Source organism: Notamacropus eugenii, chromosome 7 (assembly GCF_028372415.1).
Source record: "Notamacropus eugenii isolate mMacEug1 chromosome 7, mMacEug1.pri_v2, whole genome shotgun sequence".
Lineage (NCBI taxonomy): Eukaryota > Metazoa > Chordata > Mammalia > Diprotodontia > Macropodidae > Notamacropus > Notamacropus eugenii.
The window spans coordinates 26,449,184-26,473,794 of record NC_092878.1 but is presented as its reverse complement, the minus strand read 5'-3'; the positions used below and the strand labels follow the sequence as shown (position 1 = coordinate 26,473,794).

The following is a 24,611-nucleotide window of genomic DNA, read 5'->3' as shown; positions in this document are numbered from 1 at the left end:
CATGCAATAACCAATTACAATTCCAGAAGACTGAAGACAAAGTTAGGGACTAAACGTGCAGAGCCACTCATTTGTGGTTATGGCCAATGTGGAATTTGTTTTTGATTATCTCTCCATTATTATAAGGGTCCCACTACCCCACCCAAGGGAGAAAGAGGATATAAATGCTTGTTTATTGGAAAATGTAAATAAGTAATTTTTAAAATTCCCAGTATCACAATTCTCTCGATGTAAGTTTGGATGCATCTTGGTTGAGATGGGAGTCCCTGGCAAGGAATATGAATGTTGAGTCTAACTAATACTGAACCCTTTGGGTTGAGACAGAGGTTCTTTTGGTCCCTGGTACTGATGGATCTTTGCGGTATCCTTTGTGCTGCACAAACTTCAAGAGGCCTGCTTACTCTTTTCCTTGGTAATATTCATTTCTCCAGGCTGGAATATTCTCTAATCTTTCCATTTACTTCTCAAAGGGCAAGTCCCTGCCTCAACTGGGGACTTACTTGTGAGTAGCCAAGTGGGAGCCAGGAGCATGTGTGGATTCTTGGTCCACCAAGGTGGACAGAACCATATGTGAACTAGAGGCAGGGAATGGTGATCTACATGAACTGAGCAGTTTTGTTTCTACCAAGCCTGGAAGTGGGCTTTTTAAAATAGTCATTCGTACAACAAGTATTTGTTGAGCATTTATTATATACAAGGTACTTTGGCATGTACAGTCTTTGTCTCTGCCCTCAAGGAGTTTATACTCTAAAAGACTGTATACATATAACTACAGCACTAGATAGTATGTGACATAAATGCTGATGAAGCTAAGGCTGAGTGAGTGTGAAGGGATGGCTCAAGATAGCTCTACCAATCAGGTAACTTGGGCACTGGAACAGGCTACCTTCAAGGAAGGCAGGGAGGTTTCAGCAGAAGGAAAAAGGGCTTGCTCGCGATTTTCTGAAATTCCGGCAGGGGGCAGGCGAGCTCCACTCAGCTCAGTCATCAGGGCAGGTTGGCAGCAGAGCCCAGCTCCAGTCTGGTACTGAGAGCTGAACAGAGCTGGCCAGAGATAAAGCTGAAGTATTAGTCAAAGCCCAGCCAAGAGATGAAGAGGTGAGGTGGTGCTGTCTCTTCCAAACTGCACTGCTGAAGTCACTTCCACCTTGGAATCTCAGGATCTTTGTGCAAGCTATAGCTTGCCTTCCCATTTAACCTAACCTTTTTAATGCCATGGACTGCTTGGCAGTCTGATGAAGCCCTCTCACTATGCTTTCAAATGCATAAAACAAAACAGGATTAGAGAGCTACTTATATTGAAATAAAGGTATAATTTTAAAGTTTACATACACTCACTTCCCTCCTCCTCCTCAATTAAGGGAAGCAGGGACATCTTTGGGGGTTTCCCAGCACATCCACCCTCAAGGATGAACCTGGGAGGGGTCGTCACCCAGGTCCAGTCTGGAGGAGCCCAATAATGACTAACACTTTAATGCAGACTGTGTGCTGGACTAGGGTGTGCATCTTGCTTTGGGCTACTTATGAGATTAAGATCACAGGACTCAGAGATGGAAAGGACCTTAGAAGTTATCCAGTTCAATCTCCTTTTACAGATAAGGAAACTGAGGTCCAGACACTGAGGTTTGCCGGTCATACAGATGCACCCTTTGTGCATATTGCGACTTTAAGACCACCTCTCCTAACCTCTGAATGGTCATTTTTATACCTTTGGCTGATTTAAGCCACTGGCTCTTTAAAAAAGAATATTTATTCTAAGCCATCCACATCCAGAGAAAGAACTATGGAGTCTGAATGCAGATTGAAGCATCCTTTTTTCTTTCTCATGGTTTTCCCCTTTCGTTCAGAAATGTTTAATATGATTGTACAAATATAGCCTATATCAGATTGCCTGCCATCTTGGGGAGGGGGGGACATTTTAGAATTCAAAATCTTAGAGAATGTTGAAAACTAAAACTAAGTAAAAGTAAAATCTTTACAAACAAAAAAATTTATTTTAAACATTATTTTTAAATTGAGTTCCAAATTCCCTCCTTCTCATTCTCTCCAACACCCAATGAGAAGGCAAATGACAGCAATTAAGCATGTGAAATCACGTAAAACATATTTCCTTATTAGCCATATTGAAAAAAAAATAAAGGGTGAAAATTATACTTCAATTTGCACTCAAAGCATTGGCTCTTGGTCATTTAAACCAGATTTTACTTGAATTAAGGTCACAAAGATGCACCCTTATGTTGCTCCTTTAAGATCTTCCCCCTATCCAAATTCCCCCTGAATACTCTTGGTGGTCATTTCAATCTGATTTTACTTGTACTTTTAAGAATAAGGTGTAGGAAGGAAAAACTAAGGGGCAACCTACTGTGTGATTTATCCGGGGGCTACAATTGAGAGATGACAAACATCGGAGGCTAGGTAACAGAGAAACTCAAGCAGGCAAGCCAAAGGGCATTTGCAATGCTTGGTTAGTGTGCCTGACTAGAAGCCAGGTGTAAGTCCTTCTGGGTATCATGCTCGGAGCACTACTTCCCCTTCCTCCTCCACTTCCACAATGGTAGGTGGCACTGGAATAGAACAGCTCAGACCTGCTGCAGTGTGGAAGAAAGTTGAGCAAGGGGTGGAACACGTTGGTGGATCTAGTCCTGCAGCAAGGTTCACGCTCAGAGCCTCTTAAGCCTTCTGCTGTTCCAAGTTACAAAACCCAGAATCTAGCTCTAAGCTCCACCTTGGGCCTCAGTAACAGCTAGCAGTTACATAGCAATGCTTTAAGGTTTGCAAAGCATGGTGTATATGACCTCATTTGAACCTCACAACCCTATCAGGTAGGTGCTATTTATTATGTCCATTTTACAGAGGAGAAAATAGGCTGAAATAGTTTCATTTTATCCAGGGTCACAGCTAATAAATGCCCAAGGAAGAATTTGAATTCAGATCTTCCTGACTCCAAGTCTTGCACACTGGATACTATAGCACTGAGCTGCCTCAAATGTCCTCATCTGTAAAATAATGACGTTCCTTTCAGCTAGCTTCTTAGCAGTCCACTAATTCTAACCCTCAGAGAATGTTAATGCAGCTAGGGCAAGTTTGGTTAAAAAGATCAGAGATGTGTGTGTTTATGTATCTATGAGATGAGTGTATATATACACATACAGACACCCCTTCAGGAAACAGGTTAGCCTTTGCGACTTCTCTTTCCATTCAACTATCCTTGATGTTCACTTAAACCTGATTTCACATGTAGAAAAATGTGTGGCAGGGGAGAAATAGGAGGGGAACAGTCCCACATGACTCACATGGAACTCTTAATACCTCAGGAAGGACGGACTAGAACCTGCAAGGAATTCTCCAAATCCCTTAAGCCAACAAGGAGGGAGAAGAATACAGCCTGTACCCAGAATTTCCATGGTCGCCAAGGGACAGGACACCAGTCAGAGAAAGAGGTTGGGAAAACAGACAATACCTGCCACACACTAAAAACACATTTTCAAACAGATGGATTTGGCTCACCACATGTGTGACAAAACAGCCGATGCCAAACTGCTGTGACCCAAAAAAAAAAAAAAAAAAAGCCCTTGAGGTTTCAGAGAAATGCAGAGTCTGGAAACTGGCCAGCATGTTGAGGCTGAGCTAGCCCTGCTGTGAAGGGAGACAGCCGCAGGTGGGATCACAAGGATATAACAGCTCCTGGTGCTGGGAAGGGCAGGGAAGCAGGTTCCAGGCTGCTAACAGCCCCAACAAAGCACAGGCACAGGAACCTTTTAGCTGCTGTCTTAGTCAGATACAGGTGATACTTCTAACACGGCATGGCTCCGAAAAGGGGCAAAACGGTTATATCCTAACATTTGGACAAAATAACTACAAAATATTTTTTCCAATTCCAATAAAACTGTTATTTTTATCTTTGCTGCTTCACTCTTATTTCATTCTCTTAATAGATGTGTGACTCTTGGGCTGTAGAGAAACCAGGTTGGGGGAAAGTGTGGCCTTTACTTAGACCAATACAGTATCAAGGCATGCCAGTCCTGAACCAGATTCTTCTTTGCTAAGCTCTAAGGCCAGAGGTCAGGATGTACCTTTGTAAATGACATGTGCTTTCTTAGGGTAGATGCTCCAGAAACCATTTGGTTTTGGAGGAATTAAAAATAGTCTAAGTCTTTGTAGGGTTCCATGTAACTGAAAGGATCAAGGGATTGCAGAAGCTGGCTGGCTTCCTTCACCTATCATAGCAGTAGGTACTCGTTTGATGCAAAGTGTAAAATGAGAGTGCCTCATCTAGAAGACACTACTAGCCTCACCAGTTCCCTATCACCAACCTGCTGAGGGTGAGGGGAGCTAAGGCCATTTTTTTGCCTTAGGGAGGAGGGCAGAAACAGGAAAAGGGGCAGCTAATGCATAACTCTCATTCTTCTCGTCCCCCACAACCCTGGCAGATGGGGAAAGGTTTGACTCTCTCAAAAGTTCAACACAAACTGAAAAAAACAAAACACCCCAAAACAAACTAGAGAGGGAGAGCTGGCCAGTGATCAGTGTTCTGTAACAATTCCCAGGAAGAGTTTATGTGACTGGCCACTACCTCGTGGTACATTTTCAGTTAAATAGGAGAGAATGTTAACCTCTGACTACAGACAGGTGCCATGGGGAAAGGCAGGAGTGCCAGGATGTTTGTGAGCATGAGAAAAATGGACTGAGTAAAGAAGCTTCAGTTAAAAACCAAAGAGAATACTAAGAAAAATCCAGCAGCTGTTGCAGCAATCACACGATGCTCCTCAAAGTCAGACAGACGGAGGAGATGGGAGGCTGGAGAAGCCAAAGGACAACCTGGGCTCGTGGAGAGAAGGCTCCTCCCCCAGAGAGCTAGGCCCTTCCACAGCAGAAGTGTAGGTGTCTGGAATGGTGGGGAGTGGGGAACCAAACAAAGGAAGTCTGTCCTCAGAAACTCCAAGGCTCTCTTCCAGCATAAGTTGACTTTGTGTACTGAACCCAGAAGATGCCTTAAGGCTGGCTGGCTACACAAGTAGAGTCAAGATCCTCCTGAGTGTGTCTGCTGCCACTGCCCCATCATCGTCAGTGGACGTGTCTCAGTAAATCCTGACCAGTACAGGCAGACAAGCAGCAGGACTGGCTTTTTGCGGTTCTGGGGTATAGGAAAGAGATTACAACCCGTCTTCCCACAGAAACGTCCTTTGGTTGCTTTGCTAGGGAGGGGTACAGACTTTTAGGGGTTACTTGAAGGCCTCATTGAAGGCCCGGCCAATGACCAGCCTCCGAATCTCACTGGTCCCAGCCCCAATTTCATACAGCTTGGCATCTCGAAGAAAGCGTCCCATAGGGAAATCATTAATGTATCCATTGCCACCTGCAGCCAAGGAACAAGATGACATTAGTGGGAATAGGATGCGGGGAAAATATCTGTCTTTTGCAACCCTTTCCTTCTGGGTCTAAAGTAGGGAGTGGGTGGTGGGGAGGGGCGGGGGCAGGATGAGGAAGAAAAACGTGGGGACTGGTCCTCGGCAGAGCCGAGGGTGCGAAAAAGGCCCAGGGAACAAGAAGGGTGGTGTAGGAAAGGGCATTGGGACTGGTTGTGGCAACAACGCTTCTTATTCCCCATTCTTCCGTAATTATAGGCAGCTGTATTTGTGGATCTGCACAGGAGAAAGGCCAGCATATTCTCCCAGCATCAGCCATTGTCTCCACCAGTGCCCTGTCCCCCAGTGTGGCCTGAACAGTGTTTCAGGGTCTGGGTGAGTGACTTGGTCAAAAAACCCTAACAGAGAAGCAGCTGCTCCCATGAGGCAGCTGAGCAAGGCAGGGGTACACTTACCTAGGCACTGGATGCCATCCAGAGCCACTTGTGTGGCTGACTCTGCTGCATAAAGGATCACACCTGCACAGTCCTGTGGGGAGATGACATTATCCTGTACCTGTGACAGAGAGGAGCACCTCAAGAGCCAAGGCGGGGCCTTCTGATAGGATCTTTGCCACAGGCTGGTTTGCAGAGAGAACCCCTTCTTCTTCAGCATTCTTCCCCCCTCCCCATTTCCTTTGAGTTTGAAAGCCCACCCTCCCCCCTTTCCCTGATAGGGGAGGCACTTACCTTGGGAATATTATGGCCCTCATCATAAGCTTTGGCAACATTATAGACGTACTGCCGACTGGTTGTGAGGCGAGTGTACATGTCTGCCATTTTCCCCTGCATTAGCTAGGTACAAACAAGTATCCAGGGTTAATATCTCCAGGCCCTTTCCTTCTAAGGAATAGGAGAGGCTCTAGGCTCCAGGATGGGGAGCAGGAGAAGCCGGAGATAGGGAAGAGTCCTTGGGGAAGGCGTGGAACTTGCTCAGGGTGCCAGTGTTGGCTGAAACCAGAGAAATGACATTCTCCATCGTTCCACCCCAAAAGATTTAGGCTGTCTTAAAAGTACTTCCTTCAGGGAGTTATTAACCTCTCCTGTGCCATTTAAAACAAGAAGGCCTTGTAGGACACACTTCCTTCTTTTCCCATATCCTGTCCCACCTGTGCCCCCCAAAATAACTGAATATTCCCACACCAATGTCAGAAGACAAGCCCTTAGTTGACACAGTGCAGGCTCCCTAAAAACCAAAGGCCTGGATAGTAAGGGAACAAAGCCCATTTCCTTCATGAAAGCACCGAGGGATCAGAGGAGTGGGGGGTGGATCCCATGGACACCTCTTGGACAGCTTGTGCCAGGAGTCTGGCTCCATGGAGGTAATCAAAGAACAACTTCCAAGGCCACTGGGCTGATGTTTCCATAAAGCACTTGAGGTGCTCAGGGAACCTCAGCCAGGGAAAGAGCAGCCACATCTGCATCCCAAGGCTTGCTCATTCCTCTAGCATGGCACACTGCCCCCGCCAGAGGCTACTCACTTGAAAATGGCCGATCTTTTGACCAAAGGCTTCCCTCATATGCAGGTAGGGGATGGTGTGATCCAGGACGGCTTGCATGATCCTGCAGAGGGAAGGGAGCCCTTCATTGCCCATCCCTGAATGAGGATAGCTGGCAAAGAAGCAAGGTGAGAGAGATGGGGTAGGACTAGTGGTTTTACAGAAATAGGAGTTAGGGGACAGTGAGGGCAAAGTCACAGAACCATAAGGAAGAAAAGGAGCATGACATCCCATGCTCTTCTGATCTCCTTCCTCTGATCTCAAAGCACTTCAGAGGTAGTATATCACAGATGAAAAAGCACTGAACCAGGAATCAAAAGACTGAGGTTCTTGGGCCAACTCTTGCCACTAACAATACTGCTGAGCCTCAGTTCTCTCAATTAAAAAATGAAACTTTTGTTCAATAACTCCAGCCAGATCGGAAGATCTCTAAAGGCTGTTCTAGCTTTGATTTTGGGGGGTGGGTGGGATGGGACAGAGTAAGTATCTGGATCTGTGACTTCATACATACATGAAATATTCCATGTGAAGATACTCTTCTTAGAGTCAGTGTGGGAACTCACCTACACCTTCTAGTGTAAGAGACAGGAAGCACTGGGAGGGTAAGTGACTTGCCAAGATCCCCCAGCTGGTATGAATGTCTGCGTGTGAAGTAGTACTGGGACTCAGGACTTCAGTCTAGTTCTCTCTCCACTGTGAAGGCTGCTTCTGTCCTATGACTACGATTTATTAACTTCTCTTTCTCTAACGGGAAAACTGAGATCAGAAAAAAAGTACTGATGTCTGCTACTTTTGGCAGCAGGCTTGGGTTTAGAACCCAGGCCTTCTGCTTTAGCCTATGTGTAGAACACAACTCTGTGTGGTCTTTTATCTTGCTCTGAAGCACATTCCACTGCCATGCTAAGAAATGCAAAATATGTGTGTGTGTGTGTGTGTGTGTGTGTGTGTGTGTGTGTGTGGTGTGTGTGTGGTGTGTGTGTGTGTGTGTGTGTGTGTGTGTGGTGTGTGTGTGTGTGTGTGTGTAAAAGACACAGAGAGATCACCTTTGTTCCAAAGAATGAAAAACTGAAGGTAAGGAATCCACAGTTCTGAAGGGAGATTGATGATGGCAGCAGCTGATAAGGAGGAAGACTCAAATCCAGGTAATGCATGACTTACCCCAGGGGCCCACCAGACAGCACCAAGCGCTCCAGATCCAGTCCGCTCATCAGTACATAGACGCCCTTATTCAGGTGACCCAGGACATTGGAGACTATTGGGGAAAGGGTCTAATCAGTTGGAAGCAGAGCACTATTCAGAGGACAGACTTTTATCAGAGTACACACCAGCACATACAATTCCAGATGCATGCAAGTGCTTAATAAGCTGCACGTGACAGAGGACCCAGGATGGAAGACTTGAGCTTTTTCAAGAGATATTTGCTGGAGGGTATGCTATATACAGCAGAGTAACTGCTCTTTAAGGTTAACAAAACACGTTGCTCACAACAACTTTTTGATGTTACTAGTGCCAAATACTTGTTTTACAAATGAGAAAATGGAAGGTCTGAGAGATAACAGTGATCTGAGGTGGAATTTGAACTCAGGTTTCTTGACTCCCAGTCCATTGTTCTTCCCACCACACCATAGACAGAGTAACAATCTCTTAAATCTACAAGGCTTCCTTCTCTTGATGCACCCACGGCCTTTGGCAGACCTTAAAGGTCCCATGCTCATCTGAAATGGGATGGGGTCATCTTTAAGGTCCCTTCCAGCTCAGAACTCTGCCTGTGAGGGATACCTTTAGCCATATTTAGGGTCATGATAAAAGAATGCTTCCTGTTTCCTCTGCTGACAGCAACCTTCCACACGGATGCTATGCTTCCTACACAACGGTCCCCAGGATCTCCTGGGTTAGGGTAGTGGGTCTAGACTGGGAAGATCTTGGGGACTTGTGATCTGGATCAAATCTCCTTCTGGGAAATCCCACAGGATTTCTCATGTGGTGGAAAGAACAGTGGGTCAGAATCCAGAATCCTTGGCTTATGACCATGGTTCTGACCTTATTAATCACATGAACAACATTCACATCTCCTAGTTTCTCTTTCTTTGTAAAATGAAGGGGCTGGACTGTGATCTCTAAGTCTCTTTCAGTTCTATCACAGAATCATCACTCTGAACTGCCCCAGGGTCATAGAAAGGGGAAGGCCCTAACCTCTATGCTCTGTGATACATGAAATCTATCAGGATAACCCATCAGGGCACTGGATATCTTTGGGGACAATATGATTGTCCCATTAATAAAAATGTACTTTAGTCCTGAGTTTACAGAGATGATGCACTTCAGTGAGTTGAGCTTTGAGCTCTTTAAAAAAAAAATCCGTGGACACTGATGGATCCATACGTACTGCCTTCAGACAAAACCAATATTTGGTGAGGAAGGTAGTCTGGGTGAGAAATCTAATGCTAACCCAGTAATGCCACCTGGACCATGGAATGATCAGGCCAGCACCGGCCCTCCTTAGGTACTGTCTCTTCATACAGTTATCTTGTCACAGTAAATTAGCATCTTGCCATCTTGGGTCTATGTGGACAGTTCTGTTCTGACAGTTTTTCAGCCTTGCCAGTGAAAAATTCAAGTTTTCAGTGTAGACAAAGATTCCATGTACTCAGAAGGGAATTACTGGCTCAGTCCAGACTCTGTTTTGGGGTCCCACATGATATTCCTGTCAAGATTAACATGAACCAGACACCTTGCCTGCTTCTCTGCATAAGGACTATAATTTATCCCCTTAGACTCTGGTGTGTGAGCATGATTGTCTCAAACTCCCTGGTCAGGAGTGACATCTTCCCAATATCTGGACCCATGAAAACAGTTACAGTTTTGGGGCCTAACTCTAGATCCTTGATGGATAGTCTAACAGACATTTAGGAAGAATGGGGTTGGAAGAATGGTAGGTAGCATGGTAGAATGAGAAAAAAAAAACACATGGATTTTAAGTCAGAGAAGCTGGGCTTGAAACCTGGTTCCTATGCTTATGTGACCTTGGGCAAGTCATTAAACTTCTGACCGTTTTCTTGATGGTAAAATGAGAGGGTTGGACTTGATGATCCACAAGATCCTCTTTTGCTCTACACCTCTGATCCCACCATCTCTGGATGGTATGGCTGGAGCCAGGACTCATGCTCAGGGATACTCACCAGGGACCTTGCAGTTTTCAAAGATCAATTCACAGGTGTTAGAGCCCCTCATTCCCAGCTTGTCTAGTTTCTTGGATGTGCTAAATCCAGGCATGCCCTGTGTGGAGGAACAAGAAACGTTCCTAGGCTAGATCCTCACAAAGGATCAAAGATCCTCCCAAGGAGGCAGAGACCAAATACAAGATCCAACTAATACCACATTAAATGAGAAATGGTGGTTCTGTACTCAGGCAACGCAAAACACTGCTGACCTGAGGGACGCTGGGACATGCTTGGGGATTTCTTTCTAGCAAATAGCTTCCTATTCCACTCAGTTCCTCCAAATTCCTAATTTAGGAGAAGATGGGGGAAAAAGAGAGACTGGTTTTTGACCAGCAACACAAAACATTTTAATTGAGCTTTTTATCTTCATGTGGTCCTGGATGAGGGACTATATGCAAGTAAAACTCCAGACACAGTCCCTGCCATCTCAGAGCTAAACACACATTGACATGATGGAGATAAATGGGCAAAAAGACAAGAGAATATTATATAATGTGCTAACACTTGGTTTTAGGTGGAGAAACTTTAGGAGTCACATTTTTGACAGTAGTGTCCGGGAAGAATGAACTGTTTCTTTCAATTAATTAAGAAAAGGCTTCAAAGTAAGAGTAGCATTGCAAATGTTGCTTGAAAGATTGTTTTTTGTACAGCAAGGGAATTCTAAGCATGGGGTTTAGCACTGAGTGAGTTTTAAAGACAGGTGTAAAGTCATCAGAAGTAAATTTGACATAGGTGCAGAGGTTAGTCCAGAGGCATAGGAAGAGACACAGGAAATGAGGTAGCCAAATTTAAAGTATCTTAGACTTGACTTATAATGTAATATGAGGCCAGAAAGTATTAAGAAGGAGGAGGCTATCAGGGTCAGGGCTGGCAAAGAAGACTATTTTGGCAGTAAAATCAATCTCTTGGCTTTAGAGCCAAGAGAAAGCACATCCTTCTGGGACACATACTTGCCCCTGCTCACCTTCTCCACGATGAAGGTGGTGATGCCCCGAGAAACTGGTACAGCAGACGTGTCTGTCTTGGCATAGACGATGAGGACATCAGCGTCTGGGCCATTGGTGATCCAAAACTTCGTGCCATTCAGGATGTAGTAATCCCCTAAGGAGATATCGTTCTGGCTAGTCAGGCCAGATTCCTTGTTTCCATCTTAACCAGTCAGAGAATGTGGATTTCTTTTTAAGAGTAGGATATTCCCTGATCCAAGGAGCAGGTAACCAGAACATTTATGTGGAACCCAGCCCAAATGCTACTCTCCTGATATACCACATTCCCTCTAACCTCTAACCCAGCCCAAAGCATTGTCTGGACGCTGTCATGGTAGCCAGTTGCCCAGGGTTGAAGCTAAGAGTCATCACACCTTTCTTTTCGGCTTTCAGCTTCATGGACACAACATCAGAACCAGCATTGGGCTCACTCATGGCCAAGGCTCCAATGTGTTCCCCACTGATGAGCTGTGAGAGACATCACAAAACCACCATGAGGAAACCTGGAGATCTTCTAGCAGCTACCCATTGTACCAAAGTCCTGATGCTTTCCTTGTGATTCTTTGGATTTCATCTTGAATAGCTTCCTTTTGGACCTGAGCACTGGTGAGGGCCCAGGAAATAAAAGTTCATTTCTCAAGAACTAGAAAGAACCTCTGTCTTATCCCTAAAAGTCTGATGAATCATGCCAATCTGTCTGTTTCCGTAAGACTTCATATATTGCCACGATCAACAGATTCATTCTGGAATGCTGAGTTATATTCCAACCATATCAGGTCCAGGACAGAATGGTTATGAAACTGTCATTGGACCAAATCATCAGGGGAGGTTCCTAAATGACAGGTTATTCCCAAGGGCCACTTTCCCATCAGTACACCCTACCCTGCTGCACACACTCCTGCCACACATCTTTACCTTGGGGAGGTATTTCTCCTTTTGGGTTTCATTTCCATTTCGTACAAGCTGATTGACACAGAGGTTGGAATGGGCTCCATAACTGAGCCCCACAGATGCAGACGCTCGGGACATCTCCTCCATTACTATCACATGGTCCAGAAAGCCGAGGCCTGAGCCACCATACTGAGCTGGGGGAGGGGGAGGGAGGAGGAAGAGGAAAAGATAGCAAAGATAAAATGAAGGCAGCCATAAAAGTATAACTGCTTTGAATTCTTTAGGAGAAAAATGCTGTGTGATACATTTTCAGACATGGCCAAGACATTCGTTTGTTTTGCTTGACTGGTGCACTGGAAGCTTCTCTTAGAAGTGACTATGACATAAGCAAAGAAAAGAGCACGAAAAACATTAAATCCCAGAAAGAGAATCTGTATGTTATATAGAAATGAGACTTCCGTGTAACCATAAGCCCTTGGCTTTCGGGTTCTCTAGCGGCTTGTCATTGAGACCCTTCTTAAACAGACTTTCCTGCTTGCTAAGATCTGACAAAGCCTCCAGAAACCCAGGGTCACCTATATGCCATAATGAAGCATTAGATTGGAAGTTGGGGGAAGGGAGGGAGAAAAGCATTACCTGGTAATAAGGCCTCGATGCTTAGTCCTTTAGTGATTCTGGTCAGGTCAGGTGAGATTAGAGGTCAGTTAGCACAGTAGGGCTTTCAAGCAACTTTTATTTTTAAACTCAACCAGCTGGCCCAGAAAAGAAATGAGAAAATATACCTCCCTTTCTTAAAAGGGGTAGAGAACTCTAAGCTTTAAGATTTGACTAAAGGGTTGGCTAGGGGGCAGCTGGGTGGTGCAGTGGACAGAGCACCAGTGCAGGAGTTGGGAGGACCTAAGCTCAAATCTCACCTCAGACACTTGGCACTCACTAGCTATGTGACTTTGGGCAAGGCACTTAACCCCAACTGCCTCATCCTGGGTCATCTCCAGTCATCCTGATGAATATCTGGTCACTGGATTCAGATGGCTCTGGAGGAGAAGTGAGGCTGGTGACCTGCACAGCCCTCCCCCACTCAAAACAAAGTCAAGTGCAAGCCATGTCATCATTTCTCTGATGGCATGGTCTTCTTCAGCAATGGACACACACACAAAGGGCTGTCTAGTTTTGGTGAACTTGTTTCCCCTCCCTACCCCATCCCCCATTCTCTTTCAGTCTTTTGTTAGAAGAGATGACTAGATGGATAGAAAGCTACAAAACCTAAAGCAATATATAAAAATTTAAAACAGATTTAACCAATACTCCCCCCTCAATGAAATTTGATTGCTTAAATTTGAGGATCTTTCATATTGTGACTAGAGGAAAATATTTGTGTCAGCAATGACCTTGTATAGTGAAGCTTTATTTACTATGAGTTTAGTTTCACAGTAGTTAAAAAAAATGTCCATTATACTTCCTTACTTATTCTTGGAATAACATTTAAAAAAATTTTTTAAAAGACATAACAATATTCTGTTTTAGTCCATGCTAAGAAAATGTCAGCCAATTAAACCTACCAGTCGTCTCCAATCCCAGAGGAAAGTGGGGAAGGCCAGGCAAGGTTGGTGGTATCGTTGGCTAATCTGTTATATGCCTTTTTTCCCCCATCTTTACAGGCATTTATTTTGAGAACTTAAAATCTGTACATATGCCAAAAAACATTTGGACTTTTTATAAAAACCTGACACAATGTTTCACTGTTTTTATCCTACCCATTAATATTCTACCATAAGGAGAGTTTAATAAAAAATCATTCTAGTCTGTCTGTAGTGAGTTAAAATATTACTGTTACACTGAGATATTAAACTGCAAAAGAAATACTGAAAATCCATTCACAAAATAAAACTAAAACTAAGTTATCTTTCTTGGTTCATGTACAATAACTGAAAAAATTCATTTGGAAAAGTGTCTTAAAAAAGAAAAACTTTCTCACTTATAATTATCCATTTCAAAATGGAAATGCATTTAAAATAACGACAAAATAATCTTACCAAAATGCTCCCTAAGAACGAAGAGTTTCATGGTTTGCAATGTCACACTAATGATGTTTGGCTACAGCATTCCACTTTCAAAGGAAGAAATTTAATCTGGTTGGAATTTTCAACATTTCAGTTCTGCTGTATAAGTCTTGTCTCCTCAAGCCAAGGCATCCTAACAGTTTTCTTGGTTTCAGTGTTGTAGGCCCACTGGTCTATTTCCTTTGGGATTACAAAAGTAGGAACTTCCAATCTGTGTCCAGAATGGTCTTTGCTTTTTCAAAAATTTATTTTCTCACCTGGGAAGACTTATGTGAATTGATGCTAAATGAAGTGAGCAGAACCTGGAGAACATCGTACATGGTAACAGCAACATTGTGGGGATGATCAACTATGATAAACTTGGCTCTTCATAGCAATAACCCAGAGGGTCTTCCCCTCCCAGTTTGAATTTTTTTTTATTAAAGGGGCCATCCCTTGAGCAGCTTAAAGAAACCTATTCATTGAATGGGTGGATTTCACTTAAAGTGAGAATGTGATAAGACCTTGGCCTGAAAGGGCCAGGGTCTCCCACTGCATCCTGGGCCATCTCCAGTCACCCCAGTAAATATCAGGCCACTGGACCCAGATGGCTCTGCACAAGAAAGTGAGGCTGATGACTCTGCACAGCCCTCCCTCACTCAAATCAAAGTCAACTGCAAGTCCTGTCATCATCTTGACGTCACGGTCCTTTTTGAGAATGAAGGACAAACACAACAACAACAATGGCCTAAGACGATTCCAAAAAACTTGTCATGGAAAATGCTATTCCAAGAAAGAACTATGGAGTCTGAATGTAGATGACAGATTTTCATTTTTTTTCTTTCTCATAGATTCCCTTTTGCTCTAATTTTTCTTTCACAACATGACTAGTACGGAAATATGCTTTAACATGACTGATTTATATGTTTAACCTATATCAGACTGCTTGTTGTCTTGGAGAGGGGAGAAGGAGAAAAACTAGGAACTCAAAATCTTACAAAAATGAATGCTGAAAACTATCTTTACATGTAATTGGAAAAAATAAAATACTATTAAGTACAAAATAAAAAATCTGTTTTATTTCCTTCTGTCCTCCCTCCCCATGGAAAAAAAACAAAACCAAAATCACTGTAACAAATACACAGTCAAGCAAAAGAAATTCCCACATTGGCCATATCCAAAACATTTAATGCAGGTTTAATAAATTCTTATCAGGAGGCAGGTACATGTTCCATGAAACAGCAGTTGGTCATTGCATTGATAAGAGTTTGAAAGTCTTTCAAAGTTGTTTGTCTTTAGAATGTTGTTACTGTATAAATTACTCTTCCGGTTCTGCCCACTTTAGTCTGGATCAGCTCATACTAGTCTTTCTCAGTTTCTCATAAACTATCCCCTTCATCATTTCTTACAGTACAATCTGTCTGTTTCCGTAAGACTTCATATATTGCCACGATCAACAGATTCATTCTGGAATGCTGAGTTATATTCCAACCATATCAGGTCCTCACATTCCTCAGCTGATGGGTACTCTTAGTTTCTAGTTCTTTGCCACTACAAAAAGAATTGCTATAACTATTTAGGTATGTTGACTTCTTTGGGGTATAGGCCCAATAGTGATATCACGGGGTCAAAAAGTATGTACAGTTAAACAGCTTTTTGAGTATAGTTCCAAATTGCTTTCCAGAATGGCAGGACCAATTCATAGTTCCACTAACTGTGAATTAATGTACCAGTTTTCTCACAGTCCCTTCAACATTTATGATTTTCAAGATTGTCCGGCAGGATAGTTCTGGACTATACCTGAAAACTTACCAGACTGGTTCTGTCTTTCCTGTCCTACATAAGTATTGTCTACAAGGCGAATACAAATAGTACCTGAGGCCATACCTATCACTTCGGAAAAAAGAAATAGCAGGTTGTCAGCCAACTCAAATGATAATTAAGTTTGGAGGTATGGAGTTTAGAAAGAAAGGAGTTTTTGAGATGCTGGTACAAGAGATCCTGGTCAGGGGTCAAGGGTAGATAGGCTTAAAGTGACAGGTTTTCTTGGCATAGATTTATAAAACTAGAGAATCAGAAACTGGACTGGTGACAGAGATGCCATATTTTGGTGGGAAGAATCTGAGAAGGAAAGATAAAAAAATGAACAGAGCTATGTAGAAAAAGCAGAGTAGTTCTTGGAGAAACTCATGTTAAGAGGGGAGGAGCCAAGACCGTGGAGCAGAAAGACGCACATATGCTTAGCTCTTCCCCCACAGCCCATAAAATACCTGTAAAGAAGAACTCTCAACAAATTCTAGAGCAGCAGAAGCCACAGAACAATGGAGTGGAGGAGATTTCTGTCCCAGAGAGACCCAAAAGACCGACGACCGACGGGAAAGGTCTGTTGCTCTACGGACGCGGACGCAGCGAGCAGAGCCCAGCCCTGCCTTTGCCATGCGCACCGAAAGGAACAGATCCGAACAGGCTTCAGGGGCAGAATCTCTAGCAGCAGCGCAGATCCCTCAACCCACAGGCGCCAAAGGTCAGTGAGAGGGTCTTTTCGGCTGAGTGAGAGGGGAGTGGGGTGTCCCTGTAACTCAGGCTTCCTCAGGTGGCAGCAGCAGACAGGGCTCCCAAAGCAGGCAGTAGCCCGCATCCATGGTTGAAGATCTCAGCATAAACCCCCTGAGGGAACTGAGCCCTGGGTGGTGGCCCTGCCCCCTCCTGAGCAGCTGATCTTAATCTCACATTGACTAGCAGCCCTGCCCCTGCCGAAAGCCCCTGATGCTTGGGAGCAGCTCATTTGAACCTCAGCCCCCAAGTGCTGGCTTGTTGGAGCTGGAAGTGAGGTGGTTGTGGAGAGAAACTCATGTTAAGGATTTTCAGGGAGTAAAATTGTCATACCCTTTGAATTTAAACAAAACAAAGCAATGCTGCAGCACTGTGGTAACTAGGGAATTTGCCAAGCTATTCTAGGCAAAAGGGCTCAAAGGTAGCTGTCTTTTCAAGGTCCCCCAACTCTACAGGTCCATTTTTATTAAGTTCTCACATTAGAAATCAAACATTTTTTGATTCAATATATTCTCTATGGGGACGACTGATGGAGAATTAGCACTCTCATTCAGGAGTCTGTCATTTTTTTTTTCATTCTTTTAGTTAAGGTTAGGTCATCAGGAGAACTCCTTGTTGTGAGGAACCATATGTCTTGGAAGGGAAAGAAGAGTACATTCATTTAACACTTTTAAATTACCTACTGGGACAGCAATCCTGCTCTAGCCACTGGGCCAGAGTATATCAATAAGAATATCAAAGGAGAGCAGCACCAAGGCCTGCTTCTGACTATGCCCTGACTCCTGGGACTGCCCAGGATTGAGAATCTATCTTTGGCTCACCACTACAATTAAATGCAACCCTCACATTTTTTGGTAAAAGAGAACTAAGCAAAAGGAATGCCTCCTGCACCCAAGACTAGAGAGCTTTAAGATACAGGGGGGGGTTTCATAAATCCTTTGGTTTGGAAACCTATGCAGACAGCAGGGCAAAGCAGATTTTTGTATTGGGGTGGTGAAATTCCTGTTCTCAAAGTCCTGCATTAGGCTATTCCAGGTAGGGGTGGGAAGTGGGAACTCTCCTAACTACCCATCAGAAAGAATAACTAGGCTTCTTACCTACTACGTTTAATATGCTCCCTGTAGCATATTAAAAAACAACTTCCCCTCTGCCCCATGTTCTTTCTCTAACCAGGCTCAAAGCTTTTGGGACAGATGTCACTGCAATCTCCTCCCTCTTTATTCCCTCCCCAATTTGACCATTGAGAAGAGTCCCCTGGGCAGAAACCTAGCACAAGGTCTTTTACTCATCAGAGGGATGGAAGCAATGGGGGAGAGAGGAGCCTGATTGCTAAATTAGCTTGCTTTCGTTTCTTGATCTATTCGCTACAGAGGTTCCCAAAGTGGGTGACACTGCCCCCTTGGGGCACTGGAATGATGGAGGGGTAGTAGTCACCTCAGGTGTAACTGGGAGAGACTGAATAAAAATAAGTGAGCGGTGAAAGCATAAGGAAAGAGAGGAGGATTTTGAAAAACTGTTCGTAGATGGTTCATTTGTTGTGTAACGGAGATAAAATCATAGTACTTATGTTATTTTCTAAATAAACACACAAAATGCAAGTTATAACCAATCTGTTATTGGTTATCAAGTCCACCAACAGGTCTTAAAAAAAACAAGTGTTAGCAGGTGAGCTTATTGACTCTGGGATGTGTGGGTGTAAAGACTTGTTTACAATGTGACACTATGTGATTACATGATACAATATTTTGCCATCAAAATTTCAATGCAGAAAATCCACAAATTTACAATGAATTATTAAAATTAAGATGTGTCATTTCAAAGTTTTTTTTTTTAGAAATGATGCAAATTTCAAAAAAACCATTAAAAGGTTAAAGAAAGTAGATTTCCAGGGGGGCACTAAGTAATTTTCTTTTGAAAAGGGGGTGACAGGCCAAATAAGTTTGGGAACCTAAGTCCCCATATCCCGATCAGAGCCTGAATTTAGTATTATCCATTTATTGTCTGGACTCTTGTTAAGTCTAGCCAGAGATGAAGATGAAGGGCAGGACAAGGGAAGACAGATAGATCTCAACTACTTCACTACTTCAAGCTCTTAGAAGTCAAGACTACTTCCAAGGCCAGACACAAGAACGAAGGAGGGAACTGGGAACTACCATAGGAGGTTGGGAGTTAATCAACAAACCAGCTGGTGTTCATGATGACCCAGAGGCTGAAAAGGAAGGAGGAAGATACTAGGCAGAAAGAGGATGCCCTGAGCAGGTTAGGCAAAAAGCTGAGGACACTGGGTGGAGCTGGGGATGATGAAGGTAGAAATTTCTTGTATTATCAGTAAACACTATTCTCCTCACTCCTTCTGGGAATAGTAGGCATAAAGACAATAGGAAAATCTATTTTTTTTTCAGGGTCCAAACTCACCAGGGACTGTTATGCCCAAGACTCCTAGGTTCCCCAGTTGCTTCCAGAATTCCTGCAAATAGAAAAGGAAATGCAAAACCAGGCAACCAGTATCTGACATATGAAGCAATTGCCCAGAACCCAAACACTCAATCTCAAGCCACTTAAAGAAAGGACCTATTATTACTGGGTAGATTTTAGCAAAAATTTTAGCCATACAAACAAATGAGTCTTCATAAGCAATGACATGGGACCCTACCCATTCCAACACTTCACTGCTTGCTCTCAGGTTTTTCTCTGAGAGGATATCTTCTCATTGCCAGTAATACAAAACTCTGGACTTACCCGAAGGTCCTTGAACTCGTTGGTCTGATCAATTTCATGGGCCTTGGGGGCTAAATGTTGCTGAAAGAATTTGAACACCGTCTGCCGGAGCTGGGAAACAAGAAGAGAGGATGTATAAGCATTGCTGAAGAGACCACTCACTGTACAGGTTACAAATTCTTTCCACATTCTCATCATAAGAACTAGTCTCAGCTTAAAGAGGGACATCAAAACACATGCTAACCCACAAGCTGAGGCGAGGACCTAGAAATGAAATGTCATTCCACAGGACAACAGAATCTCTAAATTGGCCCCCAAACTGCCAAGAAGATTAGAGATTACAAACAGAAAAGGATTTTAGAGGTGATCAATTCCAATCCCCTTATTTTACACTTGAGGAAAGACAAGTGAAGTTATCTGCCCAAGAGCATAAAGGTTTTGAATTGTCTGACTTCTGTTTGCCATGACAGCCAGCTCTGATGAACTAGAGTTGGTTAGGAGTCCCAGATATCCCCTGCCCAAGACTTCACAGAGCGCAGTCATAGACAGAACCATACATCCAGAGCTAGAAGGCACCTTAGGGTGGACTAGGGTCCAACCCTCTCATTTTAAAGATGAGGAAACAGAGGTTCAGAAGTTAAAATGTCTTGCTTGCCCAGGGTTACAAAGCTGGTAAATGCATGCCCTGGGAAAGCGTAAGAAACGGCATGGAAAAATGCTGTTGGAGATGTTTCAGGTGCAGCCGAGACTTCAGAACGAAGAACCTTTGAAACCCTCCTTTGCTCAGTTGTGTCTGATCCTGATCGAATTTGTTTTCTTGGCATGAATACCGGGGCGGTTTGCCATTTTCTTCTCTAGCTCAGGAACTGAGGCAAAGGGGGTTGAGGGGGTTGGTGCCCAACGTCTGGGGCCACGTTTGAACTCAGGACCCGACTCCAGACCCGGCTTCTATCCACTGTGCCACCAAACTGTCCATTAAACCCTGAGGTCCCTCCCTGTAAATTCTCAGGCTCCATGAAACTCACTGTCAACCATCACAGCAGGGGGCCCTGGGGCCTTAGACGGTGCCAGTAGGACCTGGCTCTACCGAAAGGCAAAGCAAAATAAGCATTATGCGTTCAGAATGACCGGAGTCATTCCAAAAGGTGCCTCCTTTTCCAATCTCCACGTGCCCTCGGGATGCCCTTGTGGAAAGGCTTTCCCTACAGGAGTGCCTGGCAATGTTTACGTTCAAACGCTGGCCCGGACTGCAAGTGTCCTGGGCAAAGTCCCGGTGGAAGTCCCTCTAAAGACGCCCGACAGCGCCGGGCCCGGCTACTGCGTGCTCGGCAGTCCCCGGAGCCCCGGTTCCCCGGCGCCCGGCTCGGCAGTCCCCGGAGCCCCGGTTCCCCGGCGCCCGGCTCGGCAGTCCCCGGAGCCCCGGTTCCCCGGCGCCCGGCTCGGCAGTCCCCGGAGCCCCGGTTCCCCGGAGCCCGGCTCGGCAGTCCCCGGAGCCCCGGTTCCCCGGAGCCCGGCTCGGCAGTCCCCGGAGCCCCGGTTCCCCGGCGCCCGGCTCGGCAGTCCCCGGAGCCCCGGTTCCCCGGCGCCCGGCTCGGCAGTCCCCGGAGCCCCGGTTCCCCGGCGCCCGGCTCCCGGGGGTCCCGAGGCTCCGCAGGGGTCGTTCCCCTGGGCGAGGGAAGGGGAGGCCGGCGCTGGTCCGTCTACCTCGGGCCGCCGGCACTCGAGAAGCTGAGGCTGGGCCTGGGCCCGGGGCAGCGGAGGGCGGTGAGAGGGGAGGCCCGGGCACGGCGCGAGGCTAGCGGCCGCCCATACGGACCCCGCGGGGGGACCCCTCGGCCAGGGGCGGGGAAGCACTTCCGCTACCTGTCTTTGCTCTTCGCTCAGCCCATTTATCGTGTCATCCACAGGCATCGTCGAATAGCCCGGCCGCGAGGCGGAGAGCGCGGCCAGACGCCCTCTCCACCCGGGCAGACGCGCACAGGCCAGACGAGCTGCCGTCGCCATCGCTGCTCCCGAGCAGCACTTCAGCCTTTTGACCTGGGCTTCCCCCAGCAACTCCGCCAATCGCGAGCGTCTCTGCCTCTGTCCAATCAGGGAGGGGGTGGGGTCCCCTGCAGCCTATCAGCGTCCAGCCGCTCTGAACGACCCCCTCCCCCAGCCGGAGCTTCCCTTCGAGCCAATCAGCAGCGAGTCCCCAGGGGCTGGGCCTCCTCCCCCGAAGTCCCGAAGTGACCACAGTGGGCGGCGGCCTACTCTCACCATCGCCATCCCCACGGGGAGCCGCCCTCTGCCCCTCCTTCTTCCCCAGCCACAATCCCAAGGAAAAAGCGCTGCTCCCCACTTCGCAGTCCGGGCCTGGGGGCGTGTCAGTCTGAGATTCGCGGCAGGTGAAGGAGGACGACATGGATATGGAAGCCAAGAGAAGGACAAAATGGCGACCTGAAATGGGATTGGGAGTGCCAGACCGCAGAGACGCTCCCAGTCTTAAATGATGGTCATTTGTATCATTAGTTATCCTCCAGATACCACCTACTGTCTGTCCAAGACATTCCCTCCATGTTTCCTCCCAACACCCTTGGAGGTAGGGGTTAGAGTGATCTCCATTGGTGAGGCCATTGAGGAAGATGGAGGTTGAGTGTCTTGTCCAAGGTCCTGCTTCTAGTGAGCGTTTGAGGCTAGATTTCAAATGAGGCCTTCGTGACCCCAAGCCTGGCGCTCTATCCCTGGTACCGCCAAAGGACCCCAGTAGTAGCAATGGACAAAAATTAAACAAGTGCCTGATAGGCGTGGGGTGCTACTGTGAGGACAGGAGATAGGAGATGACGGCCAAGAGATGTGGTGCCAATGCAACTGCTGATGGGTTTAATTGGTTGTTGTTTGGTTGGTTTTTAATGACTAAAGTCTTCTAGGGAATCAGAGCAACCAGGCTTAAATTACAACTTCCCTCTCCTTTCAGCACACAGTAAAGCCAAGACACTTTCAAGAATATTGATGTTTGAGGTATTGCCCAGGACTAAGGGCTACTGAGATGAGTGAGAGATAGTCCATAGACTGAGAGGACCACTAGCACTCGTGGCTGCAGGAGAGCAAGAGAGCTGGTCACAGTTCCAGAATCAAGAGGAAGGCTAGCACTTGCAGCTGTAGGGTAGCCAGGGCCTTCTTGGGTAAAGATGAGGGCAGACCAGGAGAGCAATGACTGACCACACCTCTCTCTAGATCACACCTCTCTCTAGATCACACCATCTTGGAAAAACTGAAAGCTTTCAAACTCCCTTTCTTCCTTGCCCCCTCCTTCCAAACTCTTCTGAAAAAGCCTGCGACTTGGCACAGTGCCTTCCCATCCCCAGGTGAGCAGAGCTCAACTTCTAAGTTCAAAGTGATTTGGAAAAATGAGCCTACAACAAGGACAACAAAGAAAACTTCACCATGAGAAAGATACTGTGGTGGCATTAGAGACTAAACTCGGAAGGAGAGGACAATATGAAAACAGCTACAAACAAGGCTTCAAAAAATAGATGTTAATTGGACCCAAGGTCAAAAAGAATTCCTAGAAAGGTTAAAGAAAGGTATAAGACTGAGGGAGGAAAAAAAATAAGTGATGCAAGAACATTATGAAAAGAGAATTAAAAGCTTGGTAAAAGAGTTACAAAAGAAATACTGAAGAAACACCTTAAAAAACAAAATTGGCCAAATGGTGAAAGAGGCACAGAAATTCACTGAAGAAAAGAACCCCTTAAAAAAACAGAATTGGCCAAATGGAAAAAGAGCGACAAAACTCACTAAGGAAAATAATTCTTTAAAAGTTAGAACTGGGCAAGTGGAAGCTAATGACCCCATGAGACATCAAGAAACAATAATTCAAACTCAAATGAATGAAAATATAGAAGAAACTGTGAAATATCTCATTTGAAAAACAACTGACCTGAAAATAGAGGAGAGAGATAATTTAAAAATTATTGGACTACCTGAAAGCCATATTAGAAAAAAAAAAAAGCCTAGACATCATATTTCAAGAAATTATAATGGAAAATTTTCTTTTTCTTTTTTCTTTTTTTTAATTTTTCCATTTTTAACAGAATTCATAACACATAAAACAATTCCAACTTTTGGTCAGGTGATACTTCTTCTTAAAGCATTTACCATATAGACCACAAAAGAATTTTTTTTTAAAACATTAACCAACTGAGACACAAATATTTATGTTTGCTAACTTCACAAGCCCTTGACCTGTCTCCACAGTATTACTAAGAATTAAAGGACCCTAACTTATTGTTGTTGCTCTAAAGTCCTAAGCCTAATAGCTTAATTTTAGACTTAACCTCTGATGTTTCCCTACAAACAATCTATAATTTAATAGATGTGGTATTAAGCTTACAAATGTTTTGACTATAGGAAATTGCCACTAAAAGTAGGAACATTGCAGGGAAACAATATCTCCCCAGCTTCATGTCAATTCCAGACAGGAGTAGATTGTCAATTTGCATTCAGTCAGGCTTAAAGTCTGCCAGGTGTCAGTGGGGAAATTGGGTCAGTAGAATCCTACCTCAGCCCAGGCTGAACAGCCACTCTCCCACCCTTCCCATGAGATCACCTTTTGCAGTTCATACCAGCATCTCACAGGCTTACTGGCATCATGGATTGGCGCTTGGAGCGCCTTTCTTGCTATACATATCTGGAGTTAGACTCAGAAGAATAGTCACTTATTAGTCCCATAGTATCTTAAAATAGCAAGTTTCAATAACCAGGTTTCGAATATGATTATAATTTCACTTTGACTAACGAACATCTTTTGAGGCAAGTCTTAAGTGGCTTACATGCCTTTCTATGCATGTTCTAGTTCCTGATTAAATAGCAATCATAAAATCAAATTTACCATTAAAACCTTAACTTTTCCATCAATGCCAAATTTTACCCAAGGTTACCTTCCTCTAGGAAATTTAGATTAAAATTCTTTTCCCCAAACTTAAGATGTCATTGATTTATTCTCAATAATTAATTCAGTCAATTGTTTTAATACTAATTGCTTTTACCTCACTTTGTAACATGTCCAATTTTTCTCCCCATCACTCCCTTCCACCTGCTTCCTAATACCTTGCATTCTGATTACTCCTTCCCTCAATGTACCCACCCTTCTATCACATCCCACCCTTCCCTTATACCCATCTTCTCTCTTTTCTTGTAGGACAAGATAAATTTCTATACCCCAGTCCCTGTATTTCTTATTTCTCAGTTATATGCAATAAAAATTCTCAACATTCGTTGCTAATATTTTGAATTCCAACTTTTCTTCCTCCCTCCCT

General features: G+C 44.8%; 1 protein-coding gene across 2 annotated transcripts; it reads right to left on the bottom strand.

The window, feature by feature from the left end:
- Positions 1–1,972: 1,972 nt before the first annotated feature.
- IVD (isovaleryl-CoA dehydrogenase) lies at positions 1,973–21,397 on the bottom strand. Of its 2 annotated transcripts, none has more exons than XM_072624126.1 (12): positions 21,175–21,397; positions 19,333–19,422; positions 19,009–19,060; positions 12,026–12,195; positions 11,485–11,578; positions 11,089–11,225; positions 10,083–10,179; positions 8,062–8,155; positions 6,886–6,967; positions 6,095–6,199; positions 5,822–5,921; positions 1,973–5,356 (listed from the first exon to the last, which is right to left on the bottom strand). In XM_072624126.1, exons 1-12 carry the CDS (start codon positions 21,313–21,315, stop codon positions 5,223–5,225), a joined length of 1,296 nt encoding a protein of 431 aa, XP_072480227.1. In that variant the 5' UTR covers positions 21,316–21,397; the 3' UTR covers positions 1,973–5,222. The 2 variants fall into 2 exon arrangements, with proteins under 2 accessions (XP_072480227.1, XP_072480228.1); XM_072624127.1 differs by having other exon boundaries at positions 5,822–5,894.
- Between the last annotated feature and the right edge of the window lie 3,214 nt (positions 21,398–24,611).

What these genes read in the sequence shown, in the direction of transcription:
- IVD (XM_072624126.1), bottom strand. Translation starts at nt 21,315, where the DNA reads ATGGCGACGGCAGCTCGTCTGGCCTGTGCGCGTCTGCCCGGGTGGAGA. An exon ending in CCACCTTCATCGTGGAGAAG is followed by an intron (nt 10,180 to 11,088) that starts GTGAGCAGGGGC and finishes TCCTCCACACAG; the next exon opens with GGCATGCCTGGATTTAGCAC. An exon ending in GGATGGCATCCAGTGCCTAG is followed by an intron (nt 5,357 to 5,821) that starts GTAAGTGTACCC and finishes CCTTGGCTGCAG; the next exon opens with GTGGCAATGGATACATTAAT.